At 37.5% G+C, this 20,696-nt stretch overlaps 2 protein-coding genes across 4 annotated transcripts in view; both read left to right on the plus strand.

The window, feature by feature from the left end:
• The first annotated feature begins 231 nt into the window (after nucleotides 1-231).
• LOC134820811 (uncharacterized) lies at nucleotides 232-10,716 on the plus strand. 3 transcript variants are annotated; one of them, XM_063831442.1, is made up of 5 exons: nucleotides 232-412; nucleotides 6,533-7,439; nucleotides 8,941-9,075; nucleotides 9,457-9,596; nucleotides 10,173-10,716. In XM_063831442.1, the coding sequence occupies exons 2-5, from the start codon at nucleotides 7,098-7,100 to the stop codon at nucleotides 10,411-10,413; spliced, it is 858 nt and encodes a 285-aa protein (XP_063687512.1). In that variant the 5' UTR covers nucleotides 232-412; nucleotides 6,533-7,097; the 3' UTR covers nucleotides 10,414-10,716. The 3 variants fall into 3 exon arrangements, with proteins under 3 accessions (XP_063687512.1, XP_063687513.1, XP_063687514.1); XM_063831443.1 differs by having other exon boundaries at nucleotides 6,533-7,443; nucleotides 10,173-10,711; XM_063831444.1 differs by lacking the exons at nucleotides 232-412; nucleotides 6,533-7,439 and adding an exon at nucleotides 8,249-8,753 and having other exon boundaries at nucleotides 10,173-10,706.
• Nucleotides 10,717-10,829: 113 nt separating this feature from the next.
• LOC134820530 (rab9 effector protein with kelch motifs-like) overlaps nucleotides 10,830-20,696 on the plus strand; it is a 51,128-nt gene continuing 41,261 nt past the window's right edge. Inside the window, exons 1-2 of the mRNA XM_063830960.1 lie at nucleotides 10,830-10,928; nucleotides 11,684-11,792. Coding sequence (XP_063687030.1) covers nucleotides 10,845-10,928; nucleotides 11,684-11,792 — 193 coding nt within the window. The 5' untranslated portion in view covers nucleotides 10,830-10,844. The remainder of the gene's footprint in view (nucleotides 10,929-11,683; nucleotides 11,793-20,696) is intronic.

Raw genomic sequence — 20,696 nt, forward strand, 5'->3', positions numbered from 1 at the left:
AACCATCTTATGATATGTAAACATTGGGGAAACAGTCAGTCTGTAAACACAGCACATTAAGGATTTATATTTGAACAACAACCCAAGATAAATCCTAGAATTTAGTAAATTTACTGTGATTAAGCCAGAATAATGGCAGTTTAGGAAGATAAGAGCAAGACTGGTAGACTCCTTACACTACCAGTTACCATACTCTACCTTTTATCGTTTATCTTACCTAATTATTCCTGTAGGCATGACACAGTCGAGAAGTGCATGTTTCAGGAGCGAGTTACCCTCAACTGAATCCGTTACCAGACTTTGTAACGTTCTAAAGTTGACAAGGGGAGGTAATAAAGTTGCGCTGTTGAACTGCGAGGATGGAATCGTGTCTATGACTGCTGATTCCAAATCTATCATCGCTCATTTTCAGGTAAGAGATGTTGTGGCAAGTCTCCTTTTAGGGGGGTTTATTATTTCATAAAACTACATATTAATACAGTAAATATCAGCTATATGGTAATTTCGACTTCAATTTCGACTTCAATTTCGACTTCAATTTCTCTCCTTTGCTGAAGTTACATCTTGAATATTTCATATCTGGATTAAGGATTGCATAGGATATGACGTGTGAAGCAGTATAGGCCTGATTGGCGTGATTTTATCCCGATAGGATCAATAATATGACTTGAGTGGAAGGTTGTGATATGTTTCCGTTTGTCTATCCAAGGTCTGTCTACTCCAACAACAGCATGAAGTTTAAAACATCGCATATAATCAGCGCTACAGTAAATGTACCCACATGAGCCCAATTAACTGCAGTAGCTCTAACCTGCTGTTTTAGAGCATGTCTGCCAGGAAATCTCCTCACTAGGACTAGTGTGCAGGGTAGTCCCTCTTCTTAATGTGTACTTGCCCGAGTATAAGGGTTCGTACGTTATACCCCCACAGTCTGAGAATAGTTATTTTACAACAAAATTTTGGGTTTAAAATAAAAATGAGATATTTATTGGGTTTATTATTTGCTCCTGTTATTAAGAATAATCATGTACTAATTAGCAGGATTAGCGTACAAAACGCTGATCCTACCATGGCTTATATATCAATATAACAAATGATAAAACCGTACCATTTCTTTTGAGACACTCTGCTTGAGCCTCAGTAAGTGTAACATATCTGTAGGTCCCTGAGCTGTATCCTCCCAGATACTTCACCTTGTGTTCACACCATGTTGTGAGGGTTACTGAGTCTCCTTTTATTGTTCTTATCTCTGGGAGGTTGTGGTTACAGAGACTGTAACCCTCACACCATGCTGTGAGGGTTACTGTGTCTCCTTTTATTGTTCTTATCTCTGGGAGGTTGTGGTTACAGAGACTGTAACCCTCACACCATGCTGTGAGGGTGACTGAGTCTCCTTTTATTGTTCTTATCTCTGGGAGGTTGTGGTTACAGAGACAGTAACTCTCACACCATGTTGTTTATTAAAAAAAAAAACCATGTTGTGAGGGTTACTGTGTCTCCTTTCATTGTTCTTATCTCTGGGAGGTTGTGGTTACAGAGACTGTAACTCTCACACCATGCTGTGAGGGTTACTGTGTCTCCTTTTATTGCTCTTATCTCTGGGAGGTTGTGGTTACAGAGACATGCTGTGAGAGTTACTGTGTCTCCTTTTATTGTTCTTATCTCTGGGAGGCTGTGGTTACAGAGACTGTACAATTTAAAATATTAGGTAATGTTCATGATAAGCGACTGTTGCATGAGTGTTTCTTTATCATGTTGACATGTTTATGACATGCGACAAAGCTAATAGCTAAGCTTGTCCAGTATCCACGCTTGTTAACAAAAAAGCTTTTTTTTTCTTTTTTTTCTATGAAATTAGTATTTATAAGGTTAACAAATGATTACCTGAGAGGAAGAATAATAAGATAATTATTATCCATGACACTCCACAAACTGTCATTTACTAGTCCTACAATAATGAGAGCTTTATCGACACTATAAAGTTTATCAACAAGAAAGCATACAACCTTCTAAAAACGTAATTTTAAACTAATTACAACACTACAAATCTATTACATTTATTGAGAATTATGTAATGTAACGCGATGGAAGTATTTTAAGCGGGCATATCCTGTCCAAACCCAGGATATATGACATAAAGAATTTGGTTTAACTTGTTTGTATCAAAAGCATCAATAGTTTATAGGATAACCGTCAAAAACATCCTCAGCAATACATAGCAAAAACAGGTGCTTCGTGTAGCTTAGCTAATAGCTAATGAAGCAACCTCAAAGAACAATGTACAACTACAATATGTTTGTAAGAAAAGAGGCTAGACATAGAAGATATAGAATAAAACTCAGGCTGAAATTGTTGGGTCATCGGCCCGTTTACAAACATGTTATCATTGTTAATGCTCCTTTATAATGCTCCTTCCTTCAGGAGTTGGGTAGAACATTTCATTAAACATAAGACACAGGCTACGATCAATATGGGAAGTGTTAGTAATTTAGAAGGCCGAGGATTGGAGCCTCAAAACTGAATAATTCAACACATTTGCGCCTTTGTAGTTGAATCATGAGGCTTTGATCCTGTATATATGATAACTTATCTTGAATACATCGCAATACCATTGTCATTTGTCAACATCATACTATATATATATTTATATAAAGTGAGACGATATATATTATACACGGTATATGGATAGATGGATGGATCCGTACCATTTTACTGACGCCACGGCAGCAACTTTAACGCGACTTTCCGCAAAAACCGTAAAAGATATACAACTGATATACAACTGAAAAGATATACAACTGAAACTTTTTTGACTGGGTCAAATGCTTTAATGGCCTCCAGATCAGCATGAAAAATAAAAATTGGCCAAGAAATAGGAGTTTTAGAGCCTAAAATTTGGATCCCCAAGTGGTGTCAAAAACGCGAATTAAATAGGTAATAATTATTTTAGTCTCTTGAGTCTTGACACCATTTTAGGGTTATAACCCGTATAAATACGGGTTCCTGCTAGTACACGACTAATCATAGAGGTAATGGTATTATAAGTTACATAATGTGTGGCCAGCAGACAATTAACTAAACTAGAAAAACTTGATACGGCAAAACCGACATAACTTCTGAATCATTACTGCCTTAATAATATTTGCCACCTCCATTATTATATAGTTCCTCATATATAAGCTAATGCACTTGCTAGATTTCTAGAATTCTAATAACCTTCCATTTATAATTCACAGCATGTGGATAAGATAATTTAGCATACTTTAATAGTAAAACGGGATACGGGCACCTGGTGTAGCGGCTTAATCCGAGTCATTGGCCCAATTAATGTTCTGACGAATATAGTAATCACATAATTATATAATATGGTAAGATAGAAACCCTGTTTTAGTACTGTAATTAATGTTGAACTTGATAAAGTCGGTGATTAAAAGAGACAAATAGCACGTTCTAAGGTTCTAAGGTAAGACATGATTTAAAAGGAATTGAAATGCAAATGATTCCTATAAATAAAATATTGAATAGATAATGAACTGCCAACGCCGAATAGAATGCATAGACTCGTTTCACTTATGTATGGCTGCCAGTTGCCACTGAGTTATACAATTTGATTTAGACTCTACTTAAAACTACTTTCAAAGTAAATTATTGTACAAAGTAGTACTTTGTACAATAATTTACATCGTTAGATTGTCATAAGTCATGATTAGTAAGAGCTTGTGGTCTACTATTGAGATCTAGTAGGATGAGAGTTTAACACGTGGGTATGTCACGTGGGTTTGAGTATGTCTCTAGTCTCTATGTTGCATCGTGCTCAAACTCCAGTCATGCTGCGCATACTAAATACTTACAAGTACTTTTGGAGTATAATTTTAAAGCTTTTTAGCAGTTTTCCTAAGATTTTCGAGATAATTCTGAACCATCATTTAACATGAGTTTTTAGTCGCAACGGGTTTAAACATTTCAAACAAAGGTAAAGTGAAGCCCATAATTCAGTGAAGAACCATGGTACAACCGTAAGTCAAACAAAATAAAACTTTAATAAACCCCAAATGATTACAACATAACCCAATGAGCCATTTGAACGTCAATAAGTTTTATCATTTGCTTGACCCTGTACCGTGTACCAGGATGATATTGTCCGACCAGTGAACAGTAACCATAATATATAGTCGACTAATCACTCAACGTATGTTCGAATAATTACTGATTATATTGTTAAGCGCTGACACTAACCTGGCTTGCATTGTTTTGTGATAATGATGAACAGAAAACAGAGTTGTGTCGTCAAACATTGAGTTACACTTCCTTACATAAGATAACAATGCAAAGGTGGTAAATAATTATCACATTTCTAACTTAAACAGTTGTTTAGAAGCTGCTATCTGTCGTACAAGAAAGTTTATTTCGGAAATAAACCTGTTATGGCTGGCCTGACCGGGAGAAACACTTTTAGACCCCGTGTATAGTGATAGAACAAAACAATATTTTGGTTGAGTAGACAACATATTTCCTCAGTGAGGTCGCGAAGTTAGTAAACACATATACAATAAATGAAACCGTGTGCCTGTAATCACTTTATTTAAATTAAAATAAAGAATAAGTCGTACAATAACACCGTTAATTGAGCTTTAAGGAAATATTGCTAATTCTACAGTTTAAGACAAGTTGAAGTTAGGACTGTAATAGAGACTACGAAAATAGTGAAAGTTAATCATAATGTAGATTACAAGTTGTATGTGCTACGTCATGCATGTCAAATGGTTCAGTGAGATTGTGAGGTTACTAACGTTACAAACATATGTTATAGTCGACTGTTAGTCATGAGCAAGATTTTGTAACCTGATATTGCGATTATCATATTGCAATTCCCGTCCTATTCCTTAACCTTAACAGAAGGGAACTTAACAACACATTGATTCCATGATGTCATAATAATATTTTAAGTTTCTTTCTGTTAAGGTTAAGGAATAGGATGGCTTCAAAATAGAGCCAGTATCCTGCATAGGAACCAACCGGTCTAGGAGTTCGGCTGCCGGACTGGAAACGGCCGGATATCAGTTTATTTTCCGGTTTGCCGGATTTTTCCGGACCGGAACCGGGTAATAAGAAGAGGAAATTTGAGGCTGCCGGAAATCAAAACGCACATTTCAATAATTTGCGTAGCACACATGTAAGCATTGTTCTAGAAGTGAAGCCCAAAATCCAGCTCTCACAAGTCCTAAGTTCTTGGTGTCAATATTCCCGAGAGTAATGTCCATTGTCCGTAGTTGTTTAATGGCATAATTGAGGAGCTGGCAACGGGTTTGTTTGCCACAATATTGCAGGACATGGAATCCTCCGCTTGTAATGCTCATGAATAAATCATTGTTATGTAATTGGTGGGGGTACCTGCTTTGACTCCTTTCTTTGTGTTACACAAAATATTATATAAACGGGTCTTTAACATTCGCTGACATATTACAAGCTACCATGAATTCACTGTTCACTGAGAGCTCTGACTGGATGCCCCTTAATAAGAATTAGACAAAAACATGCATTTCAGGAACATTTTAAAAAGAAATTTCCGCCCAAATTCTTGGAAACCGGACCGAAACTGGAACCGGATGTTAAAGCCGGATATCCGGCCTGGAACCGGATTCAGCCGGATATGCGGTCGGTTCCGAATCCTGCTACACACATACCATGTTTTAGATGCTTACTCCATGTCATACCAGACTTTTTAACTATTTAACACCTGCAGTACTATACAGTTGTTTCTCAGCTTGGTTTTGGGCCCCACTCATAATAATCTGTCTCGAAGTGATCTACATCCAGAATGCAAGAAAACGTCGAAAAAAGTGGTAAAATCGTGCAAAAGTAACGACCAGTTTGCCTATTTTGACAGGGCTGAACTACGTGCCTATTCACCGGTGCTATCCCGCTACTGATCAGTACTGCAGCTTTTGCCTGCTGACTTTCGTCCCTGGGCCAGTACGCTGCTAACTATCAACCTGGACCCCTCAAGCTACCGAGTGGAGCCCATATTGGCACCGATCTTAGCGTGGACACCAGCTCAACATAGCACAGCGCAGCCCAGAACTCCCTATCTCAAGACATTCTAGCCGTTAGCGCCTCCAAGTAGCTGGATTACAGACTCACGCCACGGAGCCCGGCTATTGAGAAGGATATACGGGCTATATATTGTGCTGAGTTTACAGTAATTATTCCTTATTGGGAGAGAGAGAGAGAGAGCTGTGCTCACTGCTCAGCAGCAGCAACTCTCTAATTACAACTTCCTTATTATGTGGTGATTTGTTGATTTTACATAATTAACAAATATTCGCCTGCATGCAAGCACTTAATTGAGTCACAAAGAGCTCGAAATTTTATAAATTCTGCCCATGTAACCTTGGGCCCATGTAACCCATTTCATATACCGATTTTCTTTCAAATTAAGAAATTTCACTCTAATTTTAATTTATGCACAGTTGAATAATTTAATTGATGAAACCAATTAATCGAATTGCATAACACAAATAAATATTTTCAGGAGGACGATATCTTGATGACGTTCTACCGCAACATGATAACTTCCAGCCCAGTTCCCGACTTGAAAGCAACTCTAGCTCAACTATCCATATCATTGCTTCTCAAGCTACTGCCTTTATTATCAGAAAACAGCTTAACTCGGTCAGGTGCTATCAATAAATTATCACGATGCCTTCAGATTATTGAGGAAACTGTTGAGGAGTCAAGTTTTAAACTTTCCATTAAAAACACGGTTCATTTGAGGAGTGTTATCGGTGCTGTTATCAGCCCCAAATTATCAAAAGTTTTGAGTTATCCCAAACAACGTTTCCTGATATCTCTAGTACTTGAAGCGTATATCAGTTGTATTTCTGCAAATAACTATCCTAATATTAGATTGATAACCTCTGGACATTGTGGCGATATAACAGATTCACGCTTTTATCACGGTATCGTTTTCCCTTTACAAAGAACCAGCGATTATAAAGATTTTCCGGGAAAAGAAAACTTGTCAGTTGTGGTGTTCAGTTGCTGTATTCCCCAAGAACTCGAGTCTTACGAAGGTGAAACCTTTACCTTTTGTTAATATGAACACAGATTTGGAGAATGTTCTCGTAGAAGAATCAATCAAATTAATCGAAGATTTTCTGCAAAGTAGGACGGTTAATGTTGTTTGTTGCCAGAAAGTTGTACATCATCGAGTGAAAACTTATCTTGAATCAAAAGGCATCATGGTATTGGAGCGACTTTCTGTTATGTATGCAGAAGATCTGGCCACTTTGTGTAGAACTAGCTTATCTCCGAGTATTAGTCACTGGAATATTGGGTTTGTTCAATGTGTGCAGCGACTGGAGGTTGGGGGTAAGAAGTTCCTGCATTTTCAACCTACTGATACGACTCATTTTGGTGTTATTATTCTACATTCACTGGTGGGTAAGTGATATGCTATTATCATAGAATTCTATTATCATAAAATTCTATTTTATGTTTGTTGATTACGAATTTTTGGCGGTTTAATGACGGCGCGCGCGTACGCCTTGTCAGAAACTTGAATACAAATGCTATTGTTCGCACTTTGTGTTGCTAAGGTAACACGTGGAAATTTATAGCGCGTTCGAGTATTCGATTGATTTGATACATCGCCACATCTTTTTTGCTTTTTTGGGCCTCTAGAGTCTAGACTCTAAATCTAGAGACTCTAAAATCTCTAGAGTCTAAAATCCTGACTCGAGAAGAAGGTATCTTCACTCTTTATACTAGAATAAAAACGTGTAGTAGATACTAAAAATGGCCCCAAAAACCAAATGACGACCATGTGAAAAGTTAGCGTTTGCACTCTTTATCTGCAATACCCAACATTTCTGACTAAAGTACGACTTTTCATTCCAAATAACCCTTATATACAATAACCATAATATCATTTTCCTTTGATTGATATTTACCATTTGAGAAATAGTCAGTCAAAGCACAAAAGAACAACATCGAAACGAGATACGGGATACAAGGATCTGGGTATCCAGATTCCAGCTGGTGGTATAAGTCATTGCTACTTATCTACAAATTTCTCAAGAAAAGAGGATGATTTAGCGATGATTTGCTCCATTTTCTGGCGACTGGCAGTTATAAAGGCTATATAACCAGTAACCACACCTGCTCTAAATTTACTACGTTAACCGTTAACTGAATTTAAAGCATGTTTGACAAATCGTAAAATTGAAGACAAAAATCACGATTTCAGATAGTATGGTGATTACGGCTACATAACGGGAGCGAAATAACCATTTATTCCATAATCACTGATCAGTTACTGCAACCAGTGACCGCTACTAGGGCCACTGCGGCTTAAACAAACACCTCCACACCATCCGCAAATCAAGCACCAGTGCTTGTCCCATGTGCGGAGACGGAGAGGAGACTGTCTCACACTTTCTTGGACAGTGCCCAGCTATTGCCCAACTAAGAGGTCAATACTTTCGGGACTACTACCTCTCGGTCAACGACATATTCGACAACCACCACATTACCACAATCGTCAACTTCACAAACCGCACCAAACGCTTAATAGTACCAGAAGAACTGGATCAGACTGGCGTAACTTAGCGCATTAACACATTACATATGCAGCCTAACTGATTTATAATCTCATCTGGTACCAAAGCGCGGTATTCCCATTCAGATCATTACCACCACCGTCCTCCACAATTCACACTGTTGTCCCCGACAAACCCCCCCTCATCCCAGAGGTAGGCAAAGCATCTTAATGCTATCCTCTAGTGGGCTTTCTATGCCCAGCCTCTCTTTAAAAAAAAAAGAAAAAAAGTGACCGCTACATCTAAACTGTCACAGGATACACAAAACCACCTTTCCATTTCAGGCTTAATTCTGCATTTAAATCTTCTCTACAAGAACTAACAGATCCGTTCTTTCCAGACGAAATGTATCTCGGAAGAGATGGAACTGTGTATAAATCAGAGTCTACTATCATGTAACAACGCACTATCAGCACAAAGTTTGGTACATGGTTCCTCTTGTTTGTATTCTACACTTTTATCTAGACTTTCGCTGGTGAGTAGGTAATTTATTACTAATTTATAATAGCTGTTAACTTCTTAAACATATTAATTACTCAAACAAATTAAAAATGTTCGTGTCCTCTCAAATATTTGGATAGTTTTTTAGGGGTTTCGTGCGTTCTTAAATTAGCATTTTTAATGAAGCTATGATTTTTACTTTATCTCACTTATTGAATTACTCTCATTTGTTTACGTATGGTGTCATCGTTATTTTTACATGTGAGTGACAAAATTCATTTTATCTTCACTATAATTGTCTGGGACATCTCTGTAGACCGAAATACAAAATTAAATTTTCCCTGATTAAGGTACAAAATGTGCAAGGAGAACAATTGCTGTCAGTGTTGATTGGTAATATGATTAACTATTTCAGGAGTCCCATGATTCAGTCATCAGAGCTGTTTCTGCTACTTTATCAGAGTTCTGTCCAAAGGAAAGTACTCTAGTCTGTGGTAATGGACATGTCTGGGAGCTTGAGCAGACTCCTTCAGAGGATAACTTCATTTCAGACCGGTTAGTAGATAAATTAATATCACAATCTTGACAGAAAGAAACGATAATAGATAGAAACTAATCGTTGAGTTATTTTACTGAAGACAAATTACTGATCTCCATTCACCCGTAAAATAGAAAAAAATTCTAACCTGGTCGAAGAAAAATTGTTACTCAGGGCAATTATTTTCAAAATAGATTTTTGTACGTAAGCTACATACTGTACACAGACTTCAAATTGTGGGTTTCGGCTGTTTTTGAACGTTCGGTTCGCCAAACATTTTACCAAAACATAGCTGAACTTTTCATAAATTCCAAGAAATGATAACAGCGGTAAAATTCTTTTCTCGGCAAAAATCATCGTTGTTACACTACAGAATAAATTTCTGCTCACGAAAAATTTTAAATTGTAAGATCACAACATGGAGGGTAATTCGTTCAATTGTTCTAGAACTCCCATATGCGCGTTAATTCTCGCATAAGCATAGAATTAGAGCTTAAATTTTCTAAACGGGCTTCAAATATATTTTAAAAGTTCGGTTCAAAAGAAAATCGTGGTTCGGCCGTTTCCTAATTATAAGCAATATATATTCCCAGGTGTTTGTGCAGAAGTTACCGAGCTGTCGGTGATCTTGACACAGAAAACTTCACTCCTCTATCTGATTACACAACCTCTGTCACATACAAACAAACAGACAAACCAACACCCCTTAATCTGGAGTATGAGCAGGGAAATGATAAGGTTTTACACCCTACCAATGTGGTACTGGAAGTGTTCAGAAAGGCATTCCAGATATTGGAAGTTTTGTGTCAATCAGAGCTACCTGTTTTAGTTTAATGAACAGAGAGAGAGAGTTTAATGCGATTTTGTTAACTTTAGTGTTTAGTATTTATTGATTTAATGTGACTTATTTTAAAGATCTATGTTAAAAGTTTGGATATGTACATTGTACAACGATTGTTGACTTTTTTGAAGATTGCCAAGAATTTTGTAAGTATCAATATCGACAGATCTTTGGCCAATTAAAACAATTCCAAATATAGATATTAATATGTTGGGAATCTTTCCAATTGAACAAAGATCTGTCCATGAGAAAAGTTAAACTTTTGCGCTATGCTCAATACCTCGGTAGACTATTTGGAATTGTGTCATTACTCTGCAGAAAATAATACAATCGAAAAAAAGTAACAGGATTAAAAAAGTAATTCTGAATAAATCTCAGCAATTATTTTACCAAATATCAATATATTACACCTGATTAGGGTAGCATGGAGTTGTTTCCTATTTTGGAGCGAAGGAATAAGCTGAATGATAATCTTTGGTATGTCCTCTCCCCGACCAATAACATGCAGGTAGGAGTCTCAAGTAACGAAGTCAATTCTGGTGAGTAGGTGAGGCTTGTTGTTTTGGTCGGTAGTCAAAGCTGATTGGTTGATATTTATCACGTATCAAAAATGCCTCACCTCCCCACCAGAATCCACATCTATTGTTTTGTCCCCTAAAAAAGTATTTAAATTTAGATGAACAAGATTTACGCCAGTATTTTCTGAAGTGTCCCCTGAATCGTATGAATTTTTTGCTATAAATTTATTAAATTATTAAATAGACATGATATTCAAACTTTACCGTGACTTTGATCGTGACCAATATCAGCTCATCGTCCAAATAGCCTGGTGTTTGTGTGTGACTAAGTTTTAATTTGAATTTGCAGAAAAAACTACAAATTGCACTAGCTGAGTCTCTTTTTATAGAGATTTTAACTGTAGACAAAGTTTGTTTCCTAGACCGTTGAGCAATGACCTGCAATACTGTCTCAAACTCCGAAATATGATTTAAAGACTAAAGAGCCGTAGAAAAATTTTACCGTGGAAAAAACTAAAAGTTTAACTGTTACTTTCCACATAAAATATACTTGTTTATTTTATGTGGAAAGTAATAATTTGTAAATTATAGTGATTTCTTGAACATGACCACAGCCCCATACTAAGAAGAAGAAGAAGAAGATTCAAAGAGCCATTTAAAGACTTCAAATAAAAAACAAATTTGATGTTATTTGTATATTAATGATATGATGTTATTTGTATATTAACAATATGCTTCTAAACAGGTACAAGGAGGAGTGGGCAGTAAGTTGTGTTCACGTGACACTGATATCTACATTACCTGCGGAGCTCAGCCTGACCGGTCCTTTGGATCCGTCTACCATCTCTCTCTAGGTAGGTCATGTGATATATTTTGAGGGATGGGGGTATTCAAGCTCAACATAACTGGTTTAGTACCTTTGGGGAAGTGTTGTTTTGTTACTATATTTAGTCTATGCCGGCCAAGTAGCGCAGTTGGCCAGTTTAAGCCACTGTGCTGCTATCCTAGAGGTTGCAAGTTCGATCCCCATCAGGGGCAGTTCTCAACATATAACCAAAAAGGAACGACCGATCACAAAACCATGGTGTTGCTTAGCACAAATGGTACAGGGCCTAGGCCTTGGAAACTACTTGAATTAATTGTTGGTAGCTTCGATGGGCTCCCCGTGCAGAAATGCATGAATATCTTCATCCTCGGTTACACTTGTGTGAGCTTGGAGAAGAAACGCCTTGGCGGGCGTTGCCAGGTAACTGGCTATCCCGTGAATGGAAGCTTAGTAGTAGTAGTCTTTATAATTAACGTGCGTAATTCATTCGTTGATCTACATTCTTATCTACAATTAGCAGTAACAGGATTGCCTAGGGTTATTTTTCCCATCAGTGTTGAAGAAATATCTAAACTTATAAATCTATACTGTAACTTAAATTTGGAGTGACATGAAGTTTGTAATTTATTTATTTAATGATATTGCGACATCTCACTAAACGAACCTTAGTTCTGCTAGTACTCTGCGGGTTATTTTATTTTTACCCTACAAATTAAATTTATTTAGATTGAAAACATCAAACATCTTGTTAGAGACAAATATAGTGAGTTAATCTGATTTAGTTATCCTCGTGCAGTGGTGCACCGATGATGAGTGAACAGATCCCTAACTACAGAGATGAATCATGACCTCCAGAACTTATTAAATCTTTCTGCACTGTCACATTGAATTGTATGACACAATTATTATTATTTAATATAACTGATGAAAATTAAATGAAATAATCGACGTTTTGGTACTCATTTACCTTTTACTAAGATTACTGATTACGAGATCTACGACCCAGCATCTGTTATCACATACAAGGAAAGACTCGACTTATAACCTCCGTGCTATCATCCGGTTTGCAAACCGGAGATATTGGGGGACCAAACGTTCTCCTGATATAGACAGCAATGAGCGAGTTATTAATAAAATAAAATCACATACTGATGATAATTTGAATTCTTGATATTGGTGATGGTATTTCCGTTTAATTTACAATCATGTAAGTTAAATTACTAGTCGGGAAACTTATCTGATGTATTAAACCCACTTATCACCTGCAAATATTTGCATACAAACTATACTACCAGATATATAAAATATTGCTGAGGACGAAAACCCTTAAATTCGATTCAACTCTTATATTCGATTTATTGACTAATAATTTGACCTTTTTTGCACGGCGATGAAGATGAAAATTGATATATTAACCGTACTACCTAATATCTAAAAAGAGGGTGCAGAGTGCAGAGTGCAGATCATTTTATCTGAGGATAGTTATTTGATTAAACACCAACAGAACCCTGTTTATGCTATTTATGCTGTTTATTTTTTGATATGGAATATGGATCAGGAATCCAGGATACTGAGGTGCTTATCCGAACGTTATTTTACAACCCCAACTCTTATTTATTTCAATTCAGTTTCTATGGTTGTTCCAACTTCCGAATAAGCTTTTAAAGCGTTACTACGATCTTCACAATCTAGGATAACTTATTTTTGGCAATCGTGTAAATTTTACATTTTTAGTTCCTTTTTATTTGTTGTTATCTTTAATTCGTCAAGAATAATTTTTCCAAACTCCAGTTTGTCGATCATATTCTGACTATTTCAAGAAAACTATATCCTCTGAAAGTTAATCCGCTCGTTCATTACGGTCTAGTGAATTGAGGAAATCGGTTGCGAAAGCTAAGCTATGAGCGTTCCGTGACAGATTCAGGAAACGGAAACAACTATCTTTACTCTTTAGTATGATTTCGTAGATAATTGAGCCACCCTGTAAATTTCCCACGATTTTTTTCAGCACTAGCTCTGTCTTATTATACCGTTCTAAACTTAATCTGTATGAAGTTAGTTGAAACTAATAACCTTTTAATGTTACAATAATTACCTGGAGTTTGATTCGCCCGATCTTGCTCTCAGGGTCACATATGATTCGAAGTTTTCATAAATCAATGTGGCTTTTATAGTTTTATCATTATACAAAGGTAGCTCACAAATATGCCCTGATCGCGAGTATTGTTTTAGCGTTCAGAATTTAAATGTTGTTCTTTTCTTGACGCGAGTAAATTTTACTCTTATATCTACAAGCAATAACGTGATTATGATTTTTTATAAAGATTTTTTTATTCCTATGAAATAAACTGAATTAGCTTCTAAAAGTGTCTTTTTGACAGGGAAATGTTACTAATCTTGGTTGTGTCTACGGTGTTTGGCATGGCCTTCTCCGCTGTGCTGGATCCATCTCTAACTGAGTGGAGACTGATAGAACAAGATCAGGAACGAATCATGTTTCCTCTGAAAGACTACATTCTGGAGGTCAAATCATTCCTTCCTGACGAATACGATACGAACCCACCGTATGGCGAACTTTTCAGAACGGATAAAGCCTCTACTATGATGATGACGCTTCATGCTGGAAGCTGGAATAATAAAGTCGGCCGTTTGGTGTGGAATACCATCAAATATGACAGAGGATATGATATTGCAGTTGAAGAGTGCGATGCCAGATACCAAGCCTACCAAAGCTTTCCCGCTGGAGGAAAGAAGGAGCAGATTTGGGCATGGAATTTTTTCGAGGATCACCTTGAATTGACATGCGACGGAGAACTTCAGTACGAACAAAACTTTGATGAAGGTGATGTTAGTCCCAGAAAACCTGGCTTGCCAAAAAGCTGTCGGGCACTTGGAGATGCGGATGTGGACAGGATAACTTTCAAACACATGGCAGGTGAATACATCCGTGGGATACCCAAGACCGCTAAGGAAACTACTCTGCCACAAATTGGAACTACAGCTCCGCCCACCGAACCAAACACTGTAAGTGTAGATCCTGGCATTGATGACGTCATATACCCTGAAGAACCTATTACTGAGGAGCCTGAAGATATTGATGAGCCTGAAGTGTACCCTACGTGCGGCTGCTGGACTCCCGAGTGTGGTTACTGTTCCAACCCAGAATGTACCGTGAAATACGATCTCATAAACTCCAAACTCGGAATCACAGTTCACTCCCACATCAAATGGAAGGAACTCAACACAATCATGCTCCTCGATGAAGACGGGAATGCTATCGGAAACTTCCAGTGGAACCGGAAAAGCATCTATCTGACCGGTTGTATCAGCTGCCAGACACCTCCAGCTATACGAAAAATCAATCCTGAAGAAATGTCTGATTGGTCGCTCAGTTTGCACGGTGGTGTGGTGACGCTAACGGTGGGGGGAGAAGTTCTTTACGAAAGTAAACTGAGGGGAAAATGTGCCGAGAAGTACAGCCAGGCTACGAGATTCGCATTCTATGACATGACTTGCGAGAATAGTTTCGACTTGTTGGCGGGGATGGAAGCAGGGGAAAGGGTCACGGCAGATTGCGCTGGGGCGTGTCCTCAAGAATAGTTTCAAGAACGGCAAACTCTAGAAAAATGAACTGAATCTGACTGGACTTCGTTTACAATCATGTGCAGTGGATCTAGACGGTGTATTCGGAGGTATATATTTCAGAGTTTTAATTTTGAAAATAAGAGAAGTGAAATGCCGTGTTAAACCCCAATATTGTTTTTGCATGAATTTGTTCCGCGCACGTATACCTTTTCATGAAATTCGAAAAACGACGTAAAATTGACGATCTTAGGGGATGTCTAATTTCTCAATTTGTCGAGTCTGCGACAAATCCACACAGGAGGGATTGAGACATGAAAATAACCGTAGTACAGGATTAAATGCAATGAAATAGATATGTTCAAAAGTGTTGGTCAGAGTAAACTAAATAAAAAATATCCCTGCAGAAGATATCCCGTATGCTGCATCTTTGTAGATCAGCTGGGTCTCGTGCAGCAATCCACTCTTTCGCATAGTGATCTGGTTTACTCCAACGTTCGGAAATTAACATTGTCATTTGTATATTTAATTAGAGTAGGTACTCAAGGTGCAATCTTTAAAAGTTTGTAATATTTTAAGTTGCTGATATTATTATTATGGCGTACGATTTTGTTACCGGTTATAATTATGTAACATTGTAAATATGTTTAACTCTTTTCCCAATAATTTGCTTCGATTTTATTATCATAATACATCCAATAAATAGTTTTTTCTATACTTGTTTTTATGCTTATGTAATATGTGATATGAACAATTTGTACCACATTACTTCATGTTTAAACTTCCTCACCTGCACCTGTCTACGCAGAGATACACCTTTTCTACACACCACGTTTCATACTTATTCATAAATCACTCCTTTGTCGAGGAATGAATTTTACGAAGGACGATTATTTCTATTAAAGTTTACGGCCAATCTAAGCTTTCCTCATGGCCAAGTGAAACCAAACTCAGGTAAAGTGTACCGATTCATAACGATACTGGAAACTTATGTGGTTTTTTAAAGTTAGGAAAATGGAGACCTTTTAATAGTCTTCTGTAAGGACCTCGATCACCTTTGGATTGCAGGTTGCACGCCTAGGTTTTTTCACCATGTCGAAAAAATAAAAAACCACATACTCCAAAGCATCTGATACAACTACTTCATCCAATAATATGTTAGCTCCTCTTCGATAAATTTGTGAGCAAAATTGTCACGATAGAAAGAAATAGAATAGGTAATAAATAGTTGGAATTAAATTTGTGGGATGGAATTTAATTTGTGGATGAAATTGTCACGATAGAAAGGATAAGGAATAAATAGATGAAATCAAAGCTAATGTTTGGCTGAGAGTCCATTACCGAATATCTAAAACAGTCGATATTGCAAACCTTGTTCAACCTTGTTCAACTCTGCAAAAGTTCCCTGTTTGCAGGCACTTTACCGATTTGCCAATAAACCCTCTTTTGTTATGTGATAATAACAGATACATTGTCTTGCCCGAACTTGTTGATCGCTAAAATAAAGTTCATGGCTACAGACCAGTTCAGTTTGTTTGTTGGGTTTAATTCAATTGGGGTTCCACTAAAATCAAGTCAGAAATGTAAAGAATGCGATATAAGTGATATAATGGACGTCTGAACCGCCGTACTTTGGTGATCTCGCCAGTTCATAGTTTACGATTAGTAAACTCAAAATATTGGACAAATTATTGGACGATTGTTTTAGAAATCTGAATGTGATCGATTCGTTGATTTTTAGTTTCTCAGTACGTATGGCAAGTATTTTAGGGAACAGAGTTGAATTTATAAAAATTAAGTTATTCTGGAAGTAGGAAACAGTCATCAACAGGAATAGGCACGGTAACTTTGGGTTTTGTGGCGTGAGGGCGAGTCCGTCGAGGTAAGTTTTAACTGTTTGGTGGGCTCGGGCGAGTGGCAAGCTCTCCTCGCTCCTCTCAGAGAATGCTAAATTTCTATTTCTTAATGCCTAAGACATGCTGCTTACGTTGTTGGTAGGGGTTACTATTTTTTAATTTAAAACATGCCAGCTTTGAATTGTTCAGAAATCAATTGCATCTCATTAAAATAAAAGTGAAATATAGGGTAACACAAAGAGCATTTCCGATCCAGATTAAATTTTCAACTTTGTGACATGCATGAAATATAGCACTAACTGATAGTCCGTTTTTTTTGCTCAAGTAGACTAAAAATTTATATTCTATGAAACTCATAAAACAAATATGTGGGCCGTTATGTACGTGAAACTTAAAATTATTGACAAGTGGCGAGAGCTGCAGTCTGCACAGTGCACACCCTAGAGGCCATATATTTATGTTTACGCCAACCAGTTAAACTTGTTCTTCATACTTTCATGATGCCGACGTGGTTGACTTAACTTCATGGAATTTCCCAATTTAGGCTACATTTTTCACTCGTTTGTATTATTGAAATAGTGTTCCGGCCGACATTTTTCGTTGAGCTTGATATTATGAGAACAGCCGTATAATTTTCAGGGCGTTTAGTGGGGCCGTTTTGCTCCTTTTCAAAAATTATATCCCGCCAACAATTTCTGCTTATAGAATTCTCAGATTTCCTAATTTATTGCATAATCTTCCTTCCCGATACGATTTCTCGATGTACATGTTATATCTGATTTCTATAATTTTCGTGGCTTTACTCTGTCACTCCTAAGATTAACGTTACAAGCACATCGTGAGCTGTAATTATCATTATCATAACCCATTGCTTGCTACACGTTGTATATCACGTTCTCCCGCAAATTAAAGGAAATACAACGTGTGTCAACTCATTGCTCAATTCTATATCTGAAAGCGTTTTTATCAAAAAATTCTGAAATAGGAAGTTCAAAGGCCCAAAGGGGCCTCGAAGGACTTTTACCGGGCCAGAAAATTCATTCCACGGCCCTGACAATTTTACTATGTATCAAGGACTTAGGTGCTATAGGGAAAATTAATTGCGTTCGATATAACACCAAAGATCACGATATTTTTATACAATTTGAAAATATATTTAACCCCTCAAAAAACAGGCAGGATCATGTTTTTATTTGCCATCCACTGCCATCACGTCGATGGCAGAGGTCAAATTATTTTTGTTCTACATTGAACAAAAGGTGCTTCATTTTGCCGTTGCAGAGGTCTACCTCAATTATTATAGGTCTACCAAATTTACCTCTTAGACAGGTCTGAAGACATATCTTCAGAGGTCCATCTCAATTTCAGGAGTTTATATTTAGCATTGTAAACTCGAGCCTAAGGCGTGGATGAAGCCTAATAACTCCGTGTTGTTATTTACACAAATGTTATTACTGTTACTCAATCATTCTCAATTAGACAACTGCTCTGCTCCAAGGTTATTAGTCCCAATAGATATTGTGAGCCTAGAGTATACCTGTTAAAAGTTCAAGAAACTTCCTATGATACCCCTTCAGTGCATACTATAAACATAGTACTATTAATATTCTCTTCCTGCTGTTTTCTCTAATGTTATTTGGTAGTGCTGACATTATATAAGTCTCGTCCTGTCTCCGTTGGCAGAGGATCAGTGAATATAGCTTGTTAGCGTGTGTCCGTCTATCACCAATTACAGAACAGTGTGATGCAATAATTATCTTTAAGTAGGAATACAGTTAACACTTATAATAGTCTAGCTTTATAATCACCTTTCCAGCTTAGAATTTAATCTGATTAAGTCATGTAGTGTCACATTTGATGATTATTTCAAAAATGAATAAAATTCTTGATTTTTCTGAATGGACTCAGTGATGACAATGTTCTAATAAAGGTTAATAGATAAATTATAATTTAAATTACAGTAATTTGTAAAGAGATGAGTAACTTTACTTGTCTTTTACTGTTTACTGAATAGCAGATTTAAACGAGGCAACAACTTTTAGCAAATCTTTCGTAAAATCTTTGTCCGCAGTCTAGAATAGGGACTAGTGAACTATACCAAAGCCTGAAAATACTTGCCTCTAGATTTCAAGCTTTTAGCTGCCAAGTTTTCGCAACAGTAGTACCTGTTATTACTTTAGATAACGTTTACTGCCGTGCGTGTGTATTAGATAACATCGATTAAAACATTGCTTTTAGGATCATGATTGTGCTCATTGCGTTGCTGATGTTTGGTCCTGCCCTCTCTAGTAAGATAGACCCCTCCCTCGCTGATTGGAAACTTATCACCGAAAACCTCATCACCATCAATGTCCCCATGAAAAAGTACATCCTGGAGATAAAATCCACGTTACCAGAGGACTTTGACACTAACCCTGTCTACAATGAAACTATAAAGGTGGACAAGAGCACGACAATGATGTTGGTGCTCTATGACGGAGAGAACCAAGTGGGGCGTCTGACCTGGAATTCTATTCACTATAAAAGGGGGTATGACGCGTGGATCGAACAATGCAACATATTTTACGTTCCCTTCAGGAGCTTTCCATGTGGAGGAAGGAAGGACCAAGTTTGGGCCTGGAAATTAAACAAGAATGATGTGGAGCTGAGTTGTGATGGTGAGCTGCAGTATTATCAGCACTATCTTAATGGAGATAATTGGAAGCACCTGAGGGAGAGATGTCGGAGACTTGGTCAAGCTGATGTGGACCGGGTGGAAGTGAAGTTCATGAAGAACTTTTATATCCGTGCTGTCTCTAGAGATGATAAAATTGAACCGACCCAAGCGAAGGTCACAACTCCTCCCACCACACCAACTCAAAGACCAACCACCAGTGCTCCTCTTCCCGGTCGTCTTGCTTTCGCCAAAGATTTCCCGACCTGTGACTGTTGGACTCCCAAGTGTGGGTTCTGCTCCAATATGGAGTGCACTGTGAAGCAAGATCTTTTCAGCTCCTTCGAGGGAATTGTAGTGCGTTCTAAGCTCACTCGAGGTAAACCCAACTCGATTGCACTTTTTGGCGAGGAGGGAGATCTTCTCGGGAACTTTCAATGGGACCTTTCCGGCATTTTCCTCACTGGCTGCATTCGGTGTCGGCCGTCGGTAGCTTTGAGGCGTGCTAAAGCAATCATTGGTCTGACACCCTGGGCGTTTTCCATGAAGGATGGCGTGGTTGAGATCAAGATAAATGGACAGACTTTGTTTAGACGGACATTAAAGGGAAAATGCGCGGAGAGATACGGAAAAGCGAAACGATTCGCATTCTACGGTATGAATTGTGAAAATAGATTCCGTTTGCTGCCGGAAATGGTGCCTGGGGCAATGCTCACACCGACCTGTAGTAATACTTGTTCTCTGTATTAGATTAATATAACAGCTACCTAGATTTAAATTGTTACTGAAATAATGTTACTGCATGTATGTTCTATCTGAAAAAAAAAAACTGGAACAAAAC

Source organism: Bolinopsis microptera, chromosome 9 (genome assembly GCF_026151205.1).
Source record: "Bolinopsis microptera isolate Bmic1 chromosome 9, MBARI_Bmic_1.0, whole genome shotgun sequence".
Classification (NCBI taxonomy): Eukaryota; Metazoa; Ctenophora; class Tentaculata; order Lobata; family Bolinopsidae; genus Bolinopsis; species Bolinopsis microptera.